The sequence below is a fragment of the Equus caballus genome, chromosome 7, assembly GCF_041296265.1.
Source record: "Equus caballus isolate H_3958 breed thoroughbred chromosome 7, TB-T2T, whole genome shotgun sequence".
NCBI classification, from domain to species: domain Eukaryota; kingdom Metazoa; phylum Chordata; class Mammalia; order Perissodactyla; family Equidae; genus Equus; species Equus caballus.
This window is the reverse complement of record NC_091690.1, coordinates 86,971,496-86,992,468: the sequence shown is the minus strand read 5'-3', so window position 1 is coordinate 86,992,468 and position 20,973 is coordinate 86,971,496. Positions and strand designations below refer to the sequence as shown.

The 20,973-nt window shown below is 37.9% G+C and overlaps 1 protein-coding gene across 50 annotated transcripts in view; it reads left to right on the top strand.

Annotated features, from left to right (window-relative positions):
* Positions 1-20,973, top strand: part of SOX6 (SRY-box transcription factor 6) — a 570,771-nt gene that overhangs the window by 534,020 nt on the left and 15,778 nt on the right. For 32 of the 50 annotated variants that reach the window (XM_070274840.1, XM_070274842.1, XM_070274841.1 and 29 more), the window contains 2 exons: positions 16,229-16,462; positions 18,981-19,197. In XM_070274840.1, coding sequence (XP_070130941.1) covers positions 16,229-16,462; positions 18,981-19,197 — 451 coding nt within the window. The remainder of the gene's footprint in view (positions 1-16,228; positions 16,463-18,980; positions 19,198-20,973) is intronic. The other 18 variants (XM_070274862.1, XM_070274860.1, XM_070274858.1 and 15 more) reach the window with 1 other exon arrangement.

The following is a 20,973-nucleotide window of genomic DNA, read 5'->3' as shown; positions in this document are numbered from 1 at the left end:
CACAAAAGAATGGTCTCTTCCCTTTTTTTCTGGCTCGAACTGAGCAGCATAGTCTGGTTATAGTTCCCACTTGTGGGATCTGGGGAAATGTGAGATGGTCTGTCTTGGTTGGATCTTATGCATATTCGATACATTTTACTTTTATATCACAGAGACCCTTTTGAAATATATTTTTAGCTTTTGGGCAGAACACAGGCTCCATTAAGTAGTAAATTGCACTCCCCAGCTAACTCATGGGTTCGTTATATAACTACCCTGAGAACAGGACTGTGCAGTACAGAAACATCACCCAGGTATGAGAAAAGACTAGAAAGGGAACACATATGAGTTAAGCACCTGCTACATTCTTGGTGCTGGAATAGACACTCTTCTACTTCTCTTGCCATTACTACTGCTACTATTTCTAACGACAACTACTATTTAGTCAGTGGGAACTCGGTTCTGGTTACTGTGCTAGGAAATTTACATTCCCATTTAATCCTCACAAGCATCCTGCCAAGTGGAGATTATTAACTCTCTTTTATAAGGAGATGAAACTACAGTTTGGAGAATTTACCCAAGATTACTGAGTTAGGAAAGATCAAGTCTAGAATTCAAACCCAGATCTGTCTAACTACATAGCATCTGAGCCACACTGACTTCCATTTTTCTCCAAGATGAGCTGATTGGGTTGGTTGTCTTTGTTGGAGTAGCTTTTTCCTGTTGGTTTTCATTAAAAAGCAGAAACATTTAAGGAGAAATAGAAACTTGTGACCTTTTTTTTTAAAATCTTTCAAACCACACAAATATTGGGTACCTTTTAAATGCTTTCACCAGATTCTCAGGGAGAAGAAATTTTGGTAGACCATAAAATTGAATTGATTGCCCGAAGTCTTTGAGCCATCTCCTAATACTGTCTATTTCCATATCCCTAATCTAGTAAAAAAATTTAGTGTCTTCTGCACTCATGATCTGCATCTCTCATTCTAATAAGGGCAGATTTCCTAAAACAAGTGAAATAAAATGAAGAAGAGCAGTCAATTAAATTAATTTTGTTAAGAGTTTTTAAAGGTAAGTCTGGATGCTATTGAAACAATTCAGCTGACCATTTTAGAAATTCCTTTTGATGGCAAGTGTGAAACTGGGAATAGTTACATTTGAGTTCATTGTGATTTTGCTTTTTACTAACCATGAGACAGGCAGTTTAATCTCTCTGAACCTCAGTTTCCTCATATAGAGTGAGGAATGTGGATTAGATGATCTTTAATATCCCTCTCATGTTTAAATTTTCTAATTCTATGAGCGTGTTTTATCCATTTCATAAGGACTCTGCAACCTAGGAAAGATCAGATCCCATCCTCTGCCTGTTTGAATACTTATTTCAGTTATATATGTTTACACACACCCTACAGCATTACAATAGCTTCCAGATTTAATATTTCCCAAAAGCTCAGACTTGCCTTTACCATCCTTTCAAAGTTTCCCCGGAAGTTGTGGGGCTAGGATTTCAGAATTGTGCAGTGCGGCAAGTCAATAAAAGAGGTAAGATTAGAACGAATGGTCTCAGAGTCCCAAACAATATGGGTGCGTTTTCCCATCAAAGCCATTCTTATTTTACAGAAGGCTCAAGTAGGACAAGGTTTTTAACAGAATATAAGAAATAAAATGGGATTTATACCAAATCTGATTTCAGAAATTCCCAGATTCTAATGCAACATGTAGTAGACATGAGTCTCACTCTAAAATTTTCACGTTTGAAGATGTCCACTGCTCTCTACAGTGACATTTGAGTACTTATCTTATGCCAGTTTGAGTACCAGACCCTTGGGAAGCAGCTGGGTGCACAGTGCAGTCCCTGCCCATTTGGGGTACACAGTCTAGTGAAGTAGGTGGGTACATGCAACTGGTAATTTGGATAAAAAATGGTAAATGTTAAGGTAGAGGAAGGCATAGAGTGCTGTGGGATCCAAAAATACTTAGCCCAACCTGACAAACCAGGTAACCCAGAGATGATCCCTGTCAAAGAATGAGTGAATGCAAAGTGGACAGGAAATTCCAGGAAAAGGGAAAACCTGACTTCTTAGTATGAAACAACATGGTATATAGAGAACGAAAAGTAGTTCAGTATTATAGAGCAAAAGGTTTTCAAATAGCTAGAGATGGACACACAGGTAGAGAGCCAGGTCATGGAGAGCCCTGTTGACTGTGCTAAGGAGTTTGGACTTCATCTTTGGGGCATGAGGGAGCCATTGAAGACTTTTAAATATAGGAGTGGACTGGTCAAAACTGCATTTGTGATGGATCACTCTGGCTGATATTAGGAAGAGGTATTTGAGTGGAGACTGGGGATTCAAAACTGGAAGTAAGAATATCAGCTTAGAAGGGCAGTATTTATAATAGTCCAGCAGAGAAGTGAGGCCACGGAAATCATTGAGTGATAAGGATGGAAACGAGAAGATGGATTTAGTAGTGTCTTTGTTAACTAGCTCTGAGATTTGCTTCATCTTGGTTTGTGCTTCTTGATTTCATGTAGTGTCTATGGTGTAGTATATTGAGTTGGATGAAGCCAGAAGCTGCTGAGCAACATGAATTATTTAGTCTACCAGCTTTTCACCAGCCTCTGTATTCTCCAAGGGAATCTGTTTGAATCTGAGCCTGGTTCTCCTGAAAACTTAGGAATAGAATAGGACCTATTATTGTCTTATTTCATCCATAGTGGCCTCTGATTCAAACTTAAATGATGCCTTTTTCCTTGGGCCCAACAGCTTGTAGGCCTTCCTCCTGTGCATACAAATAGCAAATGGATAATAAGTAGAATATTTGATGTTCTCTGCTACTTTCAGGTCATTAAAATAAAGAATCACATGAGTTCTCCCTGTTGCCCTCCGGTCTTACAGTTGAAACAAGATAAAGGGCTCTGTTTAGCTATCTGTGTAAGGCAAATATAACTTGAGAATTAAAAAAAAAAAAAAAGTAAACACAGGCACCAAAACTGAAAGCAAGAGACTCTTGAAAACACAGACTGGTACATCACTGGTTAGAATTTCCTTCATTTTGCAAAGCCACGAGCCACATGCATCAGCTCACCACAAAGTCATTAAGCCTTTTTAAGCTCAGATGAAAAACATTAACAAATACCACAAAAGGCTTTAGTATAGCCCCTTTGTTCATTCACATATGGCACTTTATAACTCCTGCGCCACTCCGCTCGTGTGTTTGTTTAAGCTGCCTCCATCAGGCTGGTCCTGAAAGAACAAAAGACATCTTGAGCAATCCGAAGCAGGAAATGGGCTAATCTAAACATGGTTTGTGACACTTTAAGTAGAATAGAAAGGGGAGGGATTGATTAGTCATTAATGTCCAATTGGCTCCATATGGATGTTGCAATAATAAAGCCCTTTTTCAGAGCAGTAGCAGAGTTATTGAATTAGAGGTTTATGTTTCCTCAGAGCTGACCTTAGGGAATTCCCTTTTGGTTCTTCTTGTTGATCTTTTAAAAAGAATGGCGTTTCCAATAGGAAAAAATAGAAGCCTTATCCACAGTAACACTTGCTCATAATCCTGCAACCAAGGAATGTGTTAATTTAGCATCGTTTTAATCCCTGCTATAATTTTAGTCCTTAGTGCTTTCTTTGCGTGCTCTTGCATCTTTGGTGGGGCAGTATTTCAGAGACCAATTAGACAGTGGCATGAACTTCAAAACTGGTAATGGGCTTAGATGTGCAGGGAAATAGCATCCTTACATGGGGGAAAGTAATGTTCCAGCCAAGGAATGGTGGGCTTTGAAATTCAGAGTTATTTCAGACCACTGAGTGGTGACTGGGGCAGCTTTGGTGTAGGGGAAATGGACTAGACTGAAAGTCAAACGACCTAGGTTCTAGATGTGGCTCTGCTCCTTGTTAGCAGAATACTAGCAACTGGTTATTTCAGAGAAAGGTAACGTAACCTCTTTGAGCCTTGGTTTCCTCACTTATAAAGTAGGACAAATATATCTACCCTCCTACCCATTTCAAAGGACTGTAAAGAGGATTAAGATAATATATTGATTGAAAGCATTTTGTAAATATTATTGTATGTAAAATTACTTAGCACATCTGATGTTCCTATCCTGGAAACTGACCTCTGATCTAGTCTGGTTAAAAAGGTAAATTGCTGCGGCCAGCCGGTGGCGCAGCGGTTAGGTTCGCATGTTCCGCCTCGGTGGCCTGGTGTTCGCCGACCCACATCCCAGGGGCGCACCTGCCCATTGCTTGTTGAGCCATGCTGTGGCAGGCGTCCCACATATAAAGTAGAGGAAGATGGGCATGGATGTTCACTCAGGGCCAGTCTTCCTCAGCAAAAACAGGAGGATTGGCAGCAGATGTTAGCTCAGGGCTAATCAGGGCTAATCTCAAAAAAATACCAAAAAAGGTAAATTGCTCTTTAAAAAATTACTTTGGTATTCTGATTAGTGAAATGTCTTTTTCCAAAGTGTCCCATGGAGTTTTTTCTTTATGTGTATACTATCTATATCTATATCTATGTATCATCTGTGTACCTATCTAGTTTATTTAGTGAATTTCTTGGTATAGGTAAGTTCAATAGTTGAGGTAGGTAGGGTATTTGTTTTTAGTGGGATTGAAAAACCTTAAGGTGACAACAGGGAAATGAAAATTTACTTATGGCCTTCCTCTACTTCGGACAAATGAAGGATTAATACCTTAATCAAAGTACCACAGGTTATTCATCTTTTGTTCCCATGCTGCTGGTTCCTATTTTTTCACCAACCTCTAGCTCAGAATTATGTATCCATATTTTGCATTTGCCTTCTTCAAATCCTGGCACCCATCAGTAGGTCCTTCTTTGCTAACCTGTGTAGCTAACCTTTTTTTTCTTGAGGAAGATTAGCCCTGAGCTAACTGCTGCCAATCCTCCTCTTTTTGCTGAGGAAGCCTGGCTCTGAGCTAACATCCGTGCCCATCTTCCTCTACTTTATATGTGGGACGCCTACCACAGCATGGCGTGCCAAGCGGTGCCATGTCCGCACCCGGGATCCGAGCTGGCGAACCCCGGGGCGCCGGGAGAAGCGGAAAGTGCGAACTTAACCACTGCGCCACCGGGCCGGCCCCTGTAGCTAACCTTTTATAAAAGACGGAGAGAGCAAAGCATACTCTTCACTCCTGGCATCGCCTCTTCTCAGAAGATGAACACATCACTTCCCTAATGATGAAGGCTCTTGCTCAGCCATGGAATGTATTTTCCTGCCAAGTGAACCACTAGGATGGCCAAGTTTTTTTTTGGCTATTTTTTTCCTTCAAGAAGAAATCAAATTTGAATTCCAAGCAGCCTTCCTGTAATGAAAGTAAGTTCACATTCTGGCAGTAAGCAGGAATGTGAAGTTAGCAGAACTTCCATAATCATAGACAGACGGCTGTCAGTCATTCCTACAACACACTGAATTAGACCTCTGCAATATTAAGATAGAGTTGACGAGATAAACGTGGTGAAAAAAATCCAACCTGTGTAGTATTAATACCCTCCTTCTTTCCTAAAATTCCTTCGTCTTTTTTACATTTTTGTTTCTGATGCCCTCATTATCATTTTCTCTATTAACCCTAATAAGGGACTATCCAATGTATCATGTAACTCTTTCCAAAATCCCACAGGAGAAAATCAGCTATTCTGTTGATAGACTGAAGTGGTCTAAAATGCTGTGATTGTCAAGTAACCCAATGGTATATTTATGTCTCTTTTTATTAATAAGCTTTTTTGCCCTTCTTAATAATTCTTTTTGGTAAATAAGACCATCATTTTGAGTTCTCAGTGGCCTGAATATGCTGTATACTCAGGTTCGCAGAGAAAAGAACCTTTCAGAAAAAGATCACTTTTGTTTGTTTATTTGATGTTTTCTGTTTTATGTTGGTTCTTTTGTTTTCACTTTTTTTTTCAACTGAAAGTTGAAACAGTTTTATTTTGAATAGTATCCCATTTTATAGATACACCACAATTTGTCCATTCTCCAGTTATTTTCAGTTTTTGGCTATTATGAATAAAACTGCTATGATATTCTTATGTAAATCCATTTCTGGACAAAAGTTTTCATTTTTTTGGGTAAGTACCTAGGAGTGGAATTGCCAGGTCATAGGTAAGTTTATATTTTACTTTATAAGAAGCTGCCAAACTGTTTTCCAAAATGATTATGCCATTTTAAATTTTCACCACCAATATATTAGAGTTCCAGTTGCCCCAATCCTTCCCAATATTTAGTGTTGTAATCCATTCTAGTGGGTGGGAAATGGTATCTCACTGTGGTTTTAATTTGCATTTTCCTGTTGACTAATGATGTGTCATATCTTTTCATGTGCTCATTGGCCATAACTATATCTTCTTTTATAAGGTGTTTGTTCAAGTCTTTTGCCCATTTTTAAATTAGATTGTTTACTTTTTTGTTGTGTTTTTGTAGTTCTTTATATATTCTTGATACAGGTTCTTGTCAGATATGTGTATTGTGAATATATTTTCCCAGTCTGTGCTTTGACATTTCATTTTCTTAACAATGAATTTTGATGAGCTGAGTCTTAATTTTGATAAAGTTCAATTTGTCATTCTTATTGTATATTTAGTGCTTTATATGGCATATCTAAGAATCTTAGCTTACTCCAAGGTCACTAAAATATTCTCCTACATATTCCTTGAGGAGTGTTATAGTTTTTGCTTTTTTTTTGTTAGGATTCGTCTCAATTATTGGGGGTAGTGTGTGATAAGAGGTCAAAGGAGACTTTTTCCGCATGTTTATCCACTTGTTCTAACACTATTTGTTGAAAAGACTATCATTTCCCACTTCAGCACCCTAGACCTTTATTGAGAATTGACCGTGTCTGTGAGGGTTTACTTCTGAACTCTGTTCTGTTCCCCTCATCTATTTCTTTATGCTTATACCAACACCACACTCTTTATTACTCTAGATTTTGCAATGTCACGAAGTATTTTTTACTGTAAGTCTTGAAATCAGGTTGTTTGAATCCTCCAATTTTCAAGTTTGTTTTGGCTGCTCTTACTGCTTTATTTTTCATGTGAATTTTAAAATCAACTTGTCAACTTCTAAAAAAACCTCTTTGGGGGGATTTTTATTGGGATTGGGTTGAATCTATAGGTAAATTTGGAAAGAATTAACATCTTAACAACATTGAGTCTTCTGATCTATGGACATGGTGTGTCTCTCCGTTCATTTAGGTCTTCTTCAGTTTAACTCACTACTATTGTATTGTTTTCAGTGTAGAGGTCTTGCACACTTTTTTCATTAAATTTATTCCTGTGTTTTATTTTTTTTCTGCTATTATGAATGTAAACTTAAAAAAATTATTTTCTAATTGTTTGCTGCTAGTATGTAGAAATACAATTGATTTCTGTATTTTTATATTGTATATCGCAATATTGCTAAATTCATTTATTCTAGAAATTATTTTGTAGATTCCTTAGGATTTCCTATGTAAACAATTATATTATCTCTTAATACAAATAGTATTCCTTCTTTTCCAATTTGTATTCTTTTTCTTTCTTCATCTACAGAAGAGCGTTGATTAGCGATGGTGAAAGTGGGTATTCCTTGCCTTGTTCTTTATCTTGGGGGAAATCTTTCGGTAGTTCACTATTAAGTATAATGTCCTACAGGTTTTTCTTAAATGCCATTTATCAGACTGAGGAATTTCCCTTCTATTACTAGTTTCCTGAGAGTTTTTAACATGAATGAATATTGAATTTTGTCAAAACTATTTTCTGAATCTATTGTGATGATCATGTTTTTTCCGTTTGTTTTGTTAATATAGTGAATTACATTGCCTGATTTCAAATGTTAGATTAATCTTACATTCCTGAGATAAATCTTACTTGGTCATGATTTATTATTTATTTTACACATTGCTGGATTTAACTTGCTAATATTTTATTAAGAATTTTTGCGTTTATGTTCAAATCTCTGTCAGGGTACGATGTTGCCTCATAAAAGGAATTTGAGAAGTGTTCTTTCTTCCTCTACTTTCTTAGTTTGTGTGAGATTATTATTAGTTTTTCCTTAAATGTTTGAAAGAATTTACCAGTGAAACCATTTGGGACTGGAGTTTTCTTTGTGGGAAGGTTGCTGCTTCTAAATCTAATTTCTTTATTAGCTGTGAGTATTCAGGTTTTCTGTTTATTCTTAAATGAATTTTAGTAGTTTGGCCTTACAAGGAATTTGTTCATTTCATCTAAGTTGTCAAGTTTATTAGAATTAAGTTATTCACAATATTCCTTTATTATCCTTTTAATGTGAGTAGTATCTATAGTGAAATCTCCTCTTTCAATCCAAATATTGGTATTTTTGTTTTCTCTTTGTGTTGATCAGTCTTACTAAGGATTTATCAATTTTATTATCTTTTCAAATTACTAACCCTTGGCTTTGTAAATTGTCTTTATTGTGTCTGTTTTGTTTTTTATTGATATCTACTCTTTATCCATTCTGAAAATCTCTGATTTCAATTGGATTATTTAATTCACTTATATTTAATGTAATTATTGAATTTGATGGGCTTAAGTCTTAGAATTTGCTGTTTGTTCTCTATCTGCTCTCTCAGCTTTTGGGCTTCTGTTTTTCCTTTTCTTCCTTTGGGTTAATTGAATCCTTTTATTATTATTATTATTATTATTGTTATTATTACTAAGACTTTATTTTTTTAGAGCAGTTTAAGGTCACAGTAAAATTCAGGGGAAGGTACAGGTACAGAGATTTCCCGTATACTCCCTGCCCTGACACATCCATAGCCTCTTCCATTATCAACATCCCTCACCAGAGTGGTAGATTTGTTATAATTGATGAATCTACCTTGATACATTATAATCACCCAAAGGCCATAGTTTACATTAGGGTTCATTCTTGGTGTTGTACATTCTATGGGTTTGACAAACATTTAATAACATATATCCATCATTATGGTATCATACAGAGTATTCTCACTGCCCTAAAAATCCTCTGTGTTCTACCTCCTCACCCTCCCTCCCTCACCCATGGCAACCACTGATCTTTTTACTGTCTCCTTTTGAATTCTTTCTTTTCTTTTCTTTTTTGCTGAGGAAGATTTGCCCTGAGCTGACATCTGTGCCAATCTTCCTCTATTTTGTATGTGGGTTGCCACCACAGCATGGCCACCGATGAGTGGTGTGGGTCTGTGCCCAGGAACCAAACCCAGGACACTGAAGTGGAGCACGCCAAACTTAACCACTAGGCCTTGAGGCAGGCCTCTGAATCCTTTTATAGTCTTCCATTTGAATTATTCTATTGGCGTTTTAGCTGTCCTTTTTTCTGTTCTTTTTAAAGTTATTTTTCCTAGTGATTCACATTGCATCCTTCATTGAGTATCCTTACAATTAAAATTATACCACTTCTCATAAAATAAAGCAAACTTTAACAATTTAATTCCATTAATTACCCTCATCTTTTGTGCTACTGTGCTTCTGTTCTCACATATTTTAGCTTTTCATGTGTTATAAATCTCACCATGCGTTCTATTTTGTATTAAATAGTCCCTTGTCTTTTCAAAACAGTACTCAGTTGTTTATGAAATCCAAAGAAGAAAAAGTTTTGTTTTATTTAGTCACATATCTATCATTTTTTATTTTCTTCCTATATCCAAGTTTCTATCAGATGCTTTTTCTCTTCATCTTGAACAGTTTCCTTCAATATCTCTTTTGGTATGTGTCTGCAGGTAAAGCATGTGCTCACTGGATAAAACTCTAAATTGACTTGCTTTTTTTCTTTCAGTGTTTTAAAGATGTTCTATAGTCTTCTAGCCTTCCTTGTTTCTAATGAATAATCAGCTATCATTTTTATTATTGTTACCTTATATGTAACGTGTCCTTTTTCTCAGGAATTTTCCCTTGGTCTGGTTTTTAGCAGTTTGACTAGTGTCCAGGTATGGTTTTCTTTGTATTAATTCTGCCTGCATTTATCTAAATGTCTTAAACCTGTAAGCTGATGTTTCTGACCAAATTCAGGTAATTTTCAGCTAGTGTTTCTTCAAATATTTTTCAGTCATGATTCTGTCTCTCTTCTCTTTCTGGAACTCCAATTACACAATTTTAGGACATTTAATATTGTTCTATGCATTGCTGAGTCTCTATTTACTTTTTCAGCTTTTTTTCTTTCTGTTTTTGAGACTGGGTAATTTCTTTTGATGTATTTTCAAGTTCACTGACTCTCTATCTCTTCTCCAAACTTCTGTGAAGACTTTTCAGTAAATTTCCATCTCAAATATATTTTTCATTCTAGAATTTCCGTTTGTTTATTTTTGTAGTTTCATTTCTCTGCTGAGTTTCCCCCATTTATGCATGCATTATGACAATCTTTTCGTTTGAGTCTTTGAACATGTTTATAATGATTACTTTAAAGTCCTTGTCAGCTAATTACACTATCTAAATCATCTCAGTTTCTCTTTCTGTTGACTTTTTTTTTGTCTCTGGGTCACATTTTCCTGGTTGTTTGAACAACTAGTAATTTTTTATTATGTATTGTACACTGTGGATTATACATTGTAGAAACTCTGGCTTCTGTATCTTCCTGTATTAAGAATGTTAGTTTTTGTACTAGGAAGGAGTTAAATTACTTATGATCCCATTGAACTTGTGAAGGCTTAGTTTTGCACTGTTGGGGAGAATCTGTTTCAGTTTTGTCTTAGTTCTGGGGCAATTCTTGGTCCTGGCGTATGGTTTGTATTTCTAAGGAGTGGCCCCTCTATGGTTTCAGTGGAAAGCCTAAGGTGTTCCTGACGCCTCTCTAACTTGGTAGGATTCAAATCCAAATTCTGTTTCCCTATATATGGGCATCAGCTGAAATTTATACTCAGATTTTTCATATTACAGCCCTACTTTCCACTGCAATTATTGGAGTCTTCCCTATACATGTGAAGTTCAGAGGTCAGTCACTCAGAAACCTCAAACTCTGTCTTCTGACACATTCAGCCAATGAAGACTGACTTTCTGTTTGCATTCTAGCTACTCCATGCTATGCAGACTGGGGAGTGTCCTCATGGGAAAGCTGTGAAAACAGGGATCTCACTCTGAAATTCCTTTCTTTCTAGGATTGAATCCTCTCCTTTTTCTTCTTAATTTTGGTAGATCTTAAGGGACTTCAAATGGTTGTTTTTTAATATTTTTTCCAGAGTTTATAATTATTATCTGCTTGAAAGTTAGTCTGATATAAGCTATTCTGCTATTACCAGAACTAGGTCTCAGAAGAGAATCTTTTGTGCCAGCATATTTGCATATATCACATTCATTCTGTCTGATAAAATGTAAGTTTTAATGGGCCTGTGAGCAGGTATTTATTCACCTTTTTTCCTCTATTCTTCATTATCAATTCACTGTCATTGAGTCATTGAGACTGTTCTGTGGTAATTTCTCATTTAGTTTCCATTTAGTCTCTTCTAGAACATGTTTGCTTGGGTCCACTACCCTGCTTAAAAACCTTAAAGACTTCTTGGCTTGGCATTCAAGGAACTTAGCAATCTGGCACCTACTTACTTTTCTAATTTCTCTCTTAGTATCTCTCTCTTTTTTCTATAAGCCAAGCCATAGCCAGCTTCTTTTCATTCCCTAAAACCTACCATACTTTTGTTATAATTCTGTGCCTTTATTCACACTCATTCTCCAGCCTGAAATACTTTCACACTCGTACCTGCCGGTAAATTCTTACTCTTCCTTTCAGATGCTGCTCAAGTACCACTTCGTCTCTGAAGCCTCCCTGATATTCATCTCTGTCCATTCCAACAACATTAATAGCTTCTCTTCTCTGCTTTCGTAGTATTTTAAAATTACCTTTGTGAGCACTTATACTGTTTTATAATTTTCTATTTATGTGTCTATTTCTCTCCTTGGACCAAATTCCTTAAAAACAAATGAATAACATTTGTTATTATTCTTTTTTATACCCTATCACAATGCTAGGTACATCTGAAATTTGTCAGAAGTGTTTGCTGAATTAATGCATAAATAAATGATTACTGGGCACATTATAGAGTTAGCCAGAGTTCCTCCTTAGGGAGAACTTTATATATATACAAACCCACACCAATCACCTACTCATTCACTCACATAACCCTTGGAATTTACCCAGGAAGGGGGCCTCTCTAGGATTAGTTCAGGACCATTGCCATAGGCCATGATGGTTAAACTGGCCTGCTTTCCAACCCACCTGGAAAAACTCAAGTCTCTGTCTTCTCTTTAAATCATTTAAATCACAGATTCCTAAGGAGATCTTTGCCTTGGCAATTTCTATTTTTACCCCATAGACTAACTATCTTTCTTTATCTAACTGAAAGTTTGCCTTTACACAAACTGTGATATGGGAGACGAAGGCTAAATTAATCAATCCACACCCCCTCGGGGAGGTTGGAGAGAGCAGGAATTCTGGAGTACTGAGGACTAGTGCTTTCCCTTGGTGCCTAGTGCCGTGCTGTTGACCTCCTAGCCTTTCAGTGACTGCTGTTTAGGAGTGCTGTTGCTGATAATCAAAGACTCTTGGTCAGCTGGAAAGCATTATTCTCCAGGTACAGAGCTGTGGGTCTAGGCTTCTTCTAGTTGCTTTCCATGAGAAGGCACATCATGAACACTGAACTCACAAATGATTCCTCTGCTATTAAAAGTAAAAGAAGCTACCTCATAGAATTGTGAGACATTCCCTGGGACAATTCTGGATTCTGACACAGAGCGTTGGCTATTTTAGAGTGAAGTGCCTTTTTTTTTAACTTGATGTTATTTTCGAAAATGAATGAAGCAGTATGAAGTCATGCTTGACATGTAGATTTTAAAGTTAATTATAACAGAAAAGGGATTTTAGGCTTCAAATATTCTGACTAATAGCATACCTTTTGAAAAAAAATTCTATAGTATTTTATAGAATTTTCCTTATGTTTAAAAGGGCTTTCATAATATACAATCTCCATTTGTAAATTTCTGAATTTATACACACATATCTAGTCATCTATATTTTTACTGCTGCGATAATAATTCCCTAACTATTTTGTTTCATGAAGCAAAGTTTAGGGAAGTTAAGGACACTTTCTAAATATTCTTTTGACTTTGTGGCCTCTTAATGCTTTCTTAAAATTCTGACTCTGATAAGATATCAGGTCAAGTTTAAAAGTGGTTTGAAACCCTTGTCTCCCTGGATGCCTCTTCTTCTTCCCAAATCTTGGTTCATCAATAAAAATTCCTAGTTTAGCTTAGGATGTCCCCATATATTTTTCAGTCGACTCCCCTTGGAAGAGAGAAGGGGAGGCAAGAAAAAGATGTGCAAGTGCCCTGGAGTATTTTCTATTTTCCCTTTCTTAAATCATGTTTCTATACCATGTACTCTACTTGGATTTCTCAATTTCTGGGAGCGGTCCTGTGAGTCCTAGAGGTCTGCTGTGTCACGTCGGTGTCAGTCAGTGTCACGTAGACAATATGTGCTATGGGAGGAAGGGGCAAGGTCAGTGTAGGGCAGTTGGTGGAGTGGGACCTGAGCTCTGTTCCTTGGAAAAGGTAGATTTTAGTAAGGTAGAAGAGAGTAGGAAGGACATGCTAAAACTACAGTACGGATGAAAGGGAGGGAAGTTAGATCCATATGTGACGCGTCTGGGAGAATCAATTGGAGTGGAGTAGACGATCTGCTAAAACTAGAGTCTAAAGTCCACGTGAGCTCTGCCAGTCTGTGGGAGATGAAAACTTCCCGTTCACAATGAAACACGTCTTTTAAATGAATAAATAAATGGAAGCTGACTATTTGGTTTTGCTGGAGGTAGAGAGAAAGCTATGACAGTAAAAGCAGATCTCAAATGTTAATCACCTGTGGCATAGTAGTTAACTTAGAATAATATTGAAATGTTTTTGCATCTGACACTCTCCACAAGCCTGTCTCCTTTTATGTGTATGCATGAAAGTATATAAATTGCTGAATCCATGTCAGTTGTGAAGTAATGGCACTGAGGGCATCATAAATTACCATGGTGATCCTCAAGCGAAGACAGTGTCGTCTCTGAATGAGTATTTCACTTCCAGAGTAATGTATGCCTTCATCTGGCCCAGCAGTCAGCATATTGCCCTGTGTTGATGGATATTGTCAGCTGGAAGCTACACTACATTTCACTGCACAATAAACATGGCTGTCAAACCCATATAAAGTGAAATCAATTTATCCTGTATGGTCAGTGCATTTTAAATGAAATTAATGTACTGTGGGTATGGTGGCAAAGAGGTAGCATATTGGTTGTGCATCTTGGGATCTGAGGCTTCTCATGTAAGGGATGGTTCTGTGTAGTGGGCCTAAAAGAAGAGCTGTTTATGGGATATGTTATTTTCACACGGTCTTCAGAAAGCGGCCCCGTGCCCGCCCCCATGTTTACAAAAGAATTGAAAGGGTGAGCCGATTCAGCCTTTTTATCCTGTCTTTTATTTGCAATAAATGATGACCATATTTGCCAAATAATAGTGCACTTTATTGTTCTAATTTATTACTAGCTCTGACACAAACAAATTTCTACTTAATCAAGGTATCTAGGAACAGGGTAGAAGGGCCAGAGATTGACTGGGAAATGCTCCTGTATAATCACTCCACTGAGCTGGATTTACTTTTCCCAAAAAGTAGAAATGTTGGTTTTAATGTATATTTTGCTTCTAAACTTTTGGGAGTAGGTTTTCCTGTTTATGCGGTAGAAGCCCTGGCTGAGGCCATCAGTCCAACCACTTTACATTTAACCATAGAGGTTCTCAATCTGGAGGGTGATACTTAGCAGCTGCCACAATGCAAAGCATACATCAGTGTGTCATGCTGGTAGGGTGCAGAAAACAAGCAAGAGCTATGTCCATTCATCCATTTATTCAATCATTCATTACTTTACCGTATTTTACTAATTGAAACTCTATATGCCAATCGCTTTACTGGAACCTGGGATACGGCAGTGAATGAGAGCCAGTTCCTGCCATATCCTCAAGGGGCTTTCAATCTAGCATGTTACTGGAGTCACCTCTTTGGAAACTATAAAATATGAGGAATTTAGACCTAGTTTCTTAGAGGAATGTTTAAGAACTACCCTTAAATGGCAGAAAAAGATACTGGGACCCTTGAAATGAATGCCTGTTAGTCTACTACTTTTGCATATGAGTTGAAAACAAAACAATCTTTTACTTAATAAATATTTATTGAGTATCTATTATGTGAGAAATCCTGGGGATCTAAGAATGAATACAACGTAAACACTAACTTTAGGGGTCTCATGTTCCTGGGGATGGAATGGGAAGATTAGAGAGAGAGTCACATAAACAAGTAACTACTTTGGAGCATGGAGCATAAAAGAAAGGAATGAATGTAGCCTGGAGAACATCATTGCAGATGCTGTTCCTTTGGCCTGAATTACTCTTCCATCTGTCTTTACTGCCCTCCTCTATTCATGTGCTAATTCCTGTTCATCCTCCAAGACTCAGCCTAAGCATCACCCCTCCTAGGAGGCATCGGCTGACTATCCTGTGAGGTGTCCTCTTAGTGCCCTGTTCACCTCAGTGTCACAACACTTCTCATACTCTCTGTTATAATTGTCTCTTTGGGATGGGTCTCCCCTCTGAACTGTGAGCTCCTTAAAAGCAGGGGCTGTTTTATTCACCTTTGTATCCCTAGCACCTAGTGTAAAGCCTAACTCGTAGTAATTGTTCAATTGGTACTTTTCATTGAATTAATTCATTCATTCATGAATCACACCACATTTGAATAGGCCTTGAAGGATGAGTGTGAGTTAGCATGAAGAATTAGGAGAAGGGCCTCCAGGCAGTGAGAGGAGCACTGGCCAATGAACAATATTGTGAGAGAGAGTTCTATTTGAGGCAAAGAGATAGTTTGAAGTGGCTGCAATTGTTGGCAAATGAGGGTATAATGATAGGTAAGAGTCTGCTCTTGAAGGGAGGAGTCACAGCAGGAAACCTTACCATAAAACGATGCCAGTCATTGCTTTATCATCATCTGGAACTGATTGCAGTAAAAATGTGCTAGGCGTATAAAAACATGCAAAATTAATTCTGCCCAGTGTGTCTTTGAGGCCTACATCAGAAGGGCCTGTAGAATTGTCATTTGGAACTGTCTTCTGCTTCCAAGAGGTCACTTAAAAAGAGGGAAATTGTAGGAAAAACAGCTGAACCAGGCGGCAAGCTGTGTTACATTATCCAGATAATAATGCTTTGCACCCATCTTGTTCTTCCTGCCCTGACATTACAGGAAGTAAAGCAATGAATGGCTCTGCAGCTAAACTACAGCAGTATTATTGTTGGCCAACAGGAGGTGCCACTGTGGCTGAAGCGCGAGTCTACAGGGATGCCCGTGGCCGGGCCAGCAGCGAGCCACACATCAAGCGACCAATGAATGCATTCATGGTTTGGGCGAAGGATGAGAGGAGGAAAATCCTTCAGGCCTTCCCTGACATGCATAACTCCAACATTAGCAAAATCTTAGGTGAGTGCAGCCGCTGATGCTGATCTTCTACCCCATGAGTGGAAAGCATAATTTGACATCCAAGGGAGCCTGTGGTTTGCAGAAGTTAGATGTAGTTCAGCAAACTGCCTCAGGAGACTTAGTCGTCATGTCTGCGTCCCCCACCCCACAATGTGGCATTTAGGTTTAGGAGTTATTACATCCACCAGGTACCAGGGCAGGACTGACTAAAAACATAGAGACAAAACTATTTATAGTATGTGTTAATACTGTGAATTTGGCAACTCTGAGAGGTCACTGCTCCACAGGAATCATGGAGACAAGCGTTATCACCTTTTCTTATTCAGTCTTTTTAAATTCATCAGTTGCTGTGAAACCTGGGAAACACTCATAGACCCTACGGTTTTCTGCATCAGTGGTCTTGGCTTCATATGGCTCCCTGAAAGAACTCATCAAGGACTAGGGGTGAGGCCCCAAATAGTGTGAAATTCATGGAGTGTAGAACAGTGCCTCTAATGATAACTTTAAAACTTGTAAAATAAAACTCCATTTACTTTAATAAGATATGACTAGTTCAAATTTCATAGCAGCGAGTTGAACACATGGACCACAGAGCAGAGGCCCGTTTTGTGGTGAATTGCCAGAGTGGTTCTCTTGTTCCTCAGGATTAAACTGAAGCCTTGTTCTGCTAGTGTAAAGCTTGCCCAGTGCAGATTATACAGTTTGGAATTATTGTGCTCAACATGTCGAACATATTTTATTCAACATGCAGCATTACAGTCAACATGTTTCCTCTTTAAAAAGAAAAAACACAGAAGGCACTGTTCTGTTTAAGCTGTCATGATGTGACAAAATCTCAAAGGGAGCCGTTTAAGAAGCCGAAAAACATTAGAGACTTAAACTGTGGTTTTCGTTTTTTAAATGTTTTGTTCAAAAGCAATAAATATTTAACCTGAGTAAATATCAGTGATCTGGACGTACGCAAATACACATGTTTTGTCACTGTATAAATAATTTAACTTGATTCTGAGACATTTTGAGCCAGTGACCTCTAAGAAAATTTAAAACATACAGAAGATCAAATAGCGGTGAAATTTTAAAATACAAGTTTTTCCTTTCGACTTTTGAATCTCAAGATGGATACTAAGTATTACAATTAAGTGGGGTTTTATTTTTAGAGGTTCAGGGATGTGCATAGGTGTATTTTTTTTAATTGAAATACCTTCAAACCAAAATGCTCCTAATAGACATATTAAAATTTTTTTCTAATTAATAGGCATTCAAAAGAAAATCAACGTTTCTCTGTCCTTAAAGTTTGATATCTAACTTTGCAATTTTTAAATTTTTTTGCCGTTTTGGTAGCAGTATGAGAGAGCTCTCAGATGGGCACAGAACCTCCCTGTTTCCATTTTGGCAGCTGTGGGGAATCTATATTATTGGTGTGATTCTGTGAAAAAAAAAATTATTAAGAGTATAGTAAGTGCATTCATTAAAATGTAAACTTTTAAGCGCAAGCATTTCGAGAGCACCGAGAATCCTCTGTGAAGTGGGGCTTTCAGCTGCTGGGAGCCTGGCACACAGAGGCCTGGCCCAGAGACTTTCTGCACAACAATCAGCAAAGAACAGGGATTGGTGTGCTCTTAAAGCAGACCGGGATATTGCTGGCTACAGAGAATATTTGTACAGCTTTCCCATTTGTTTATGTATGAAAAATCTCCACTGAAGAATAGCGAACATCCAGTCAGCACAGCTGTTACCGCTTTATTCACCAGCGAGACACAAAAATGCAATTTGATACATGTAAAAAAACACATCCCTTCTTCGTCAAGTGTTTAGATAATTCTTTATAAACAATATTAGAGAAGTGAATACTTTTCCTTCTTCCTGTGTAAACCATATTAAAAATTTTTGTACTTTCATTGGTACAGCTTTGAATGAACGTTTATGGTACTTGAAAATGGTCTATATAATTCCAGCGATGCCTTCCGGTTCTAAGCTATAACTTCTTTAGTAGAGTTTAGGCTTTTTAATTATCCTGGGCCTGGGGAGACAGTGTGCACAGTAGGTTTTTATACATGGAAGGCTATCAACATCTGCTGACATGTTATCAAAGGATAGCTTCACTAAAGATGCTTGGAGTGTGGGAGGTGTTTAAATTTCTGGAACCAAGAGAGCTTGTGCAGAATCCTGTCGTACCTGAACATCTGCTTAGGGAGTTTAGGTTTTCAACCCTCTTGAGAGAAGCAGACAGATACAGTGTAGGAGATGGTCTTTAAGTAGCAAAGACATGTTTTTAAACAATATACTTATTGTAGCATCAGCTTTAAATTATTAGGAGAAATAATATAATAAATGTATCAAAAATTATCAAAATTGTTCTTTGCTCTATGGTCTAAAAGACTAGTTGTGAGGCTTAGTGTCTATGGTAGTAGGAGCTACTCGAGCACAGGCGAGTGAAGCGATGGGAAGGTCTATCTAGTTGTTTTTGCCGGGAACGTGTTCCTTGACCACTTGGGTACTTGACTATTTTTCTGTCTAGGGTCTCGCTGGAAATCCATGTCCAACCAAGAGAAGCAACCTTATTATGAAGAGCAGGCCCGGCTAAGCAAGATCCACTTAGAGAAGTACCCAAACTATAAATACAAACCTCGACCGAAACGCACCTGCATTGTTGATGGCAAAAAGCTCCGGATTGGGGAGTATAAGCAACTGATGAGGTCTCGGAGACAGGAGATGAGGCAGTTCTTTACTGTGGGGTAAGTGTTGCTGAATTTAGCCACCTAGGCTTTCCCTTCCCAGTAAGAAACCGCAGGATGGCTCCTGGCAGTGTGTTTGGGAAGAAGATTAGGGAAGGAGGAGGTTGTGACATACCGAAGGGGCTCGGCTATGGCAATCTTTGCAGTGTCACAAGCACACAGCCTTGAAGCATGGCTCCTGCTCAAATCAAAACAAACCTACAACAGATCGCTCCCAACTGATCATTCCTTTCATTGTCTTCCAAACTCATCTAAGATGTTCAGTGCCCACACACACAGTTTCTGGTAGTTTATTTACGCAGACACACAAGGAGAAAAAATAAAAACTAACCTTAAGAAATCCCCAGAAGCTTTCCAGCTTCTCTGGGTGGTGCTTCTGACTCTAATCACAATAGTCTGCTTTTGTTGTGGGATCTACCACAAGATAATTGGCCTTGACATTGGTTAGAGGACCTCATTTTTGGCGTAAGATACAGAACTCCTGTTGCAGTAAATTATTCTGTGGTGCAAGCAGTAACAATGTGGATTTTCTTGCTTAAATCAGAAACTAGACATGTTTTTGATATCTTCAAGTCTGATTTCATGTCATTTTGTTTAAAAATTAGGTAATAGATTTCTGGTATAAATTTCGACTTGGCTGACTGGCTGTCTGCATTTAAAGGAGGCCCCTTGTAACCACAGTAGTCAGGATAAGTGGGGACGCAGATGCCTCTAGGTCCCAGCACTCCTAGACCGAGAAGCTCGGGGAGATGGCAGACCAGGGGACCATTCTGGAGGCACTGGCCTGAGGCAGCTGGAGTCAGATTGGAGAGACACTTGGGAAAGGGCTTGAGAGAGAGAAGTGAAGTAAGGAAAAAGGAAGCTGTATTCACTGTGAACCAGAAGGAGAACTGAGGAGCTGTGCTATGCCAGGGAAATAGGAAAGCCTCACTATAGGTGAAGAAAAGAAATGCCTTAAAGGAGAAGGAAAGAATTATTCATTTTTAAGGACACTCAAAAAATAACCTCATGGAACAAAAAGCTGGCTTTAAAAGCATGTGTTTAAAAGCATAAAGTTAATTTGGAATAGTAAATAGTCAAAAATACCAAAAAAAAAAAAAACGGCCCATTAAAGCAGCCTCGTCATGAGTCTATACAATGCGCTCAAGGGTTAGAGGAGGAGCATGGGCTCTGGAGAGTGACGGCTGAGCTTCAGACACTGACTGTGCCGCCTACTTGGGCAAGTTCTTTAACTTCTCTAAGCTTCTGTTTTCTCATGTGTGAAATGAAACAAATAATAGTACCTATCCCATATGACTGTTGAGAGCGTTTAATGAGGCACTGCTTTTAAAGGTCCTTTGTATAGTAGTTAGTACAGTATCAATAAATAAAGGTGAGTTCCTATCATTGTCATTACTATTAAGTATGGATTTACTATCACAGTACAACTACATTTTATCACATTAGATAATCATTGAATTTCTTTACACAGTGGCAGAACCTTTTCGAGGTAAAGAGAGGCTTAAGCCTCCCTGTTATTTGAGGATCCCAATATATTACCAGATGAAGATGTGCCAAAATAGGATTATCACATTTTTCTGTATTATAAATGTTTTCACTTAAAAAAGTAATACTTTTAACACCAAAAGTACAATGCAATATAATTGAACTATTTACATGCTAATTAGGGGATTTACGAAAAATACCAATTCATGGTGCACTTTAGAAGGATAGTTGTATGTAACAAAATACAGATTTAAGAGTGTGATAACTGTCTTCTTTTAATCCTGCTGGCAT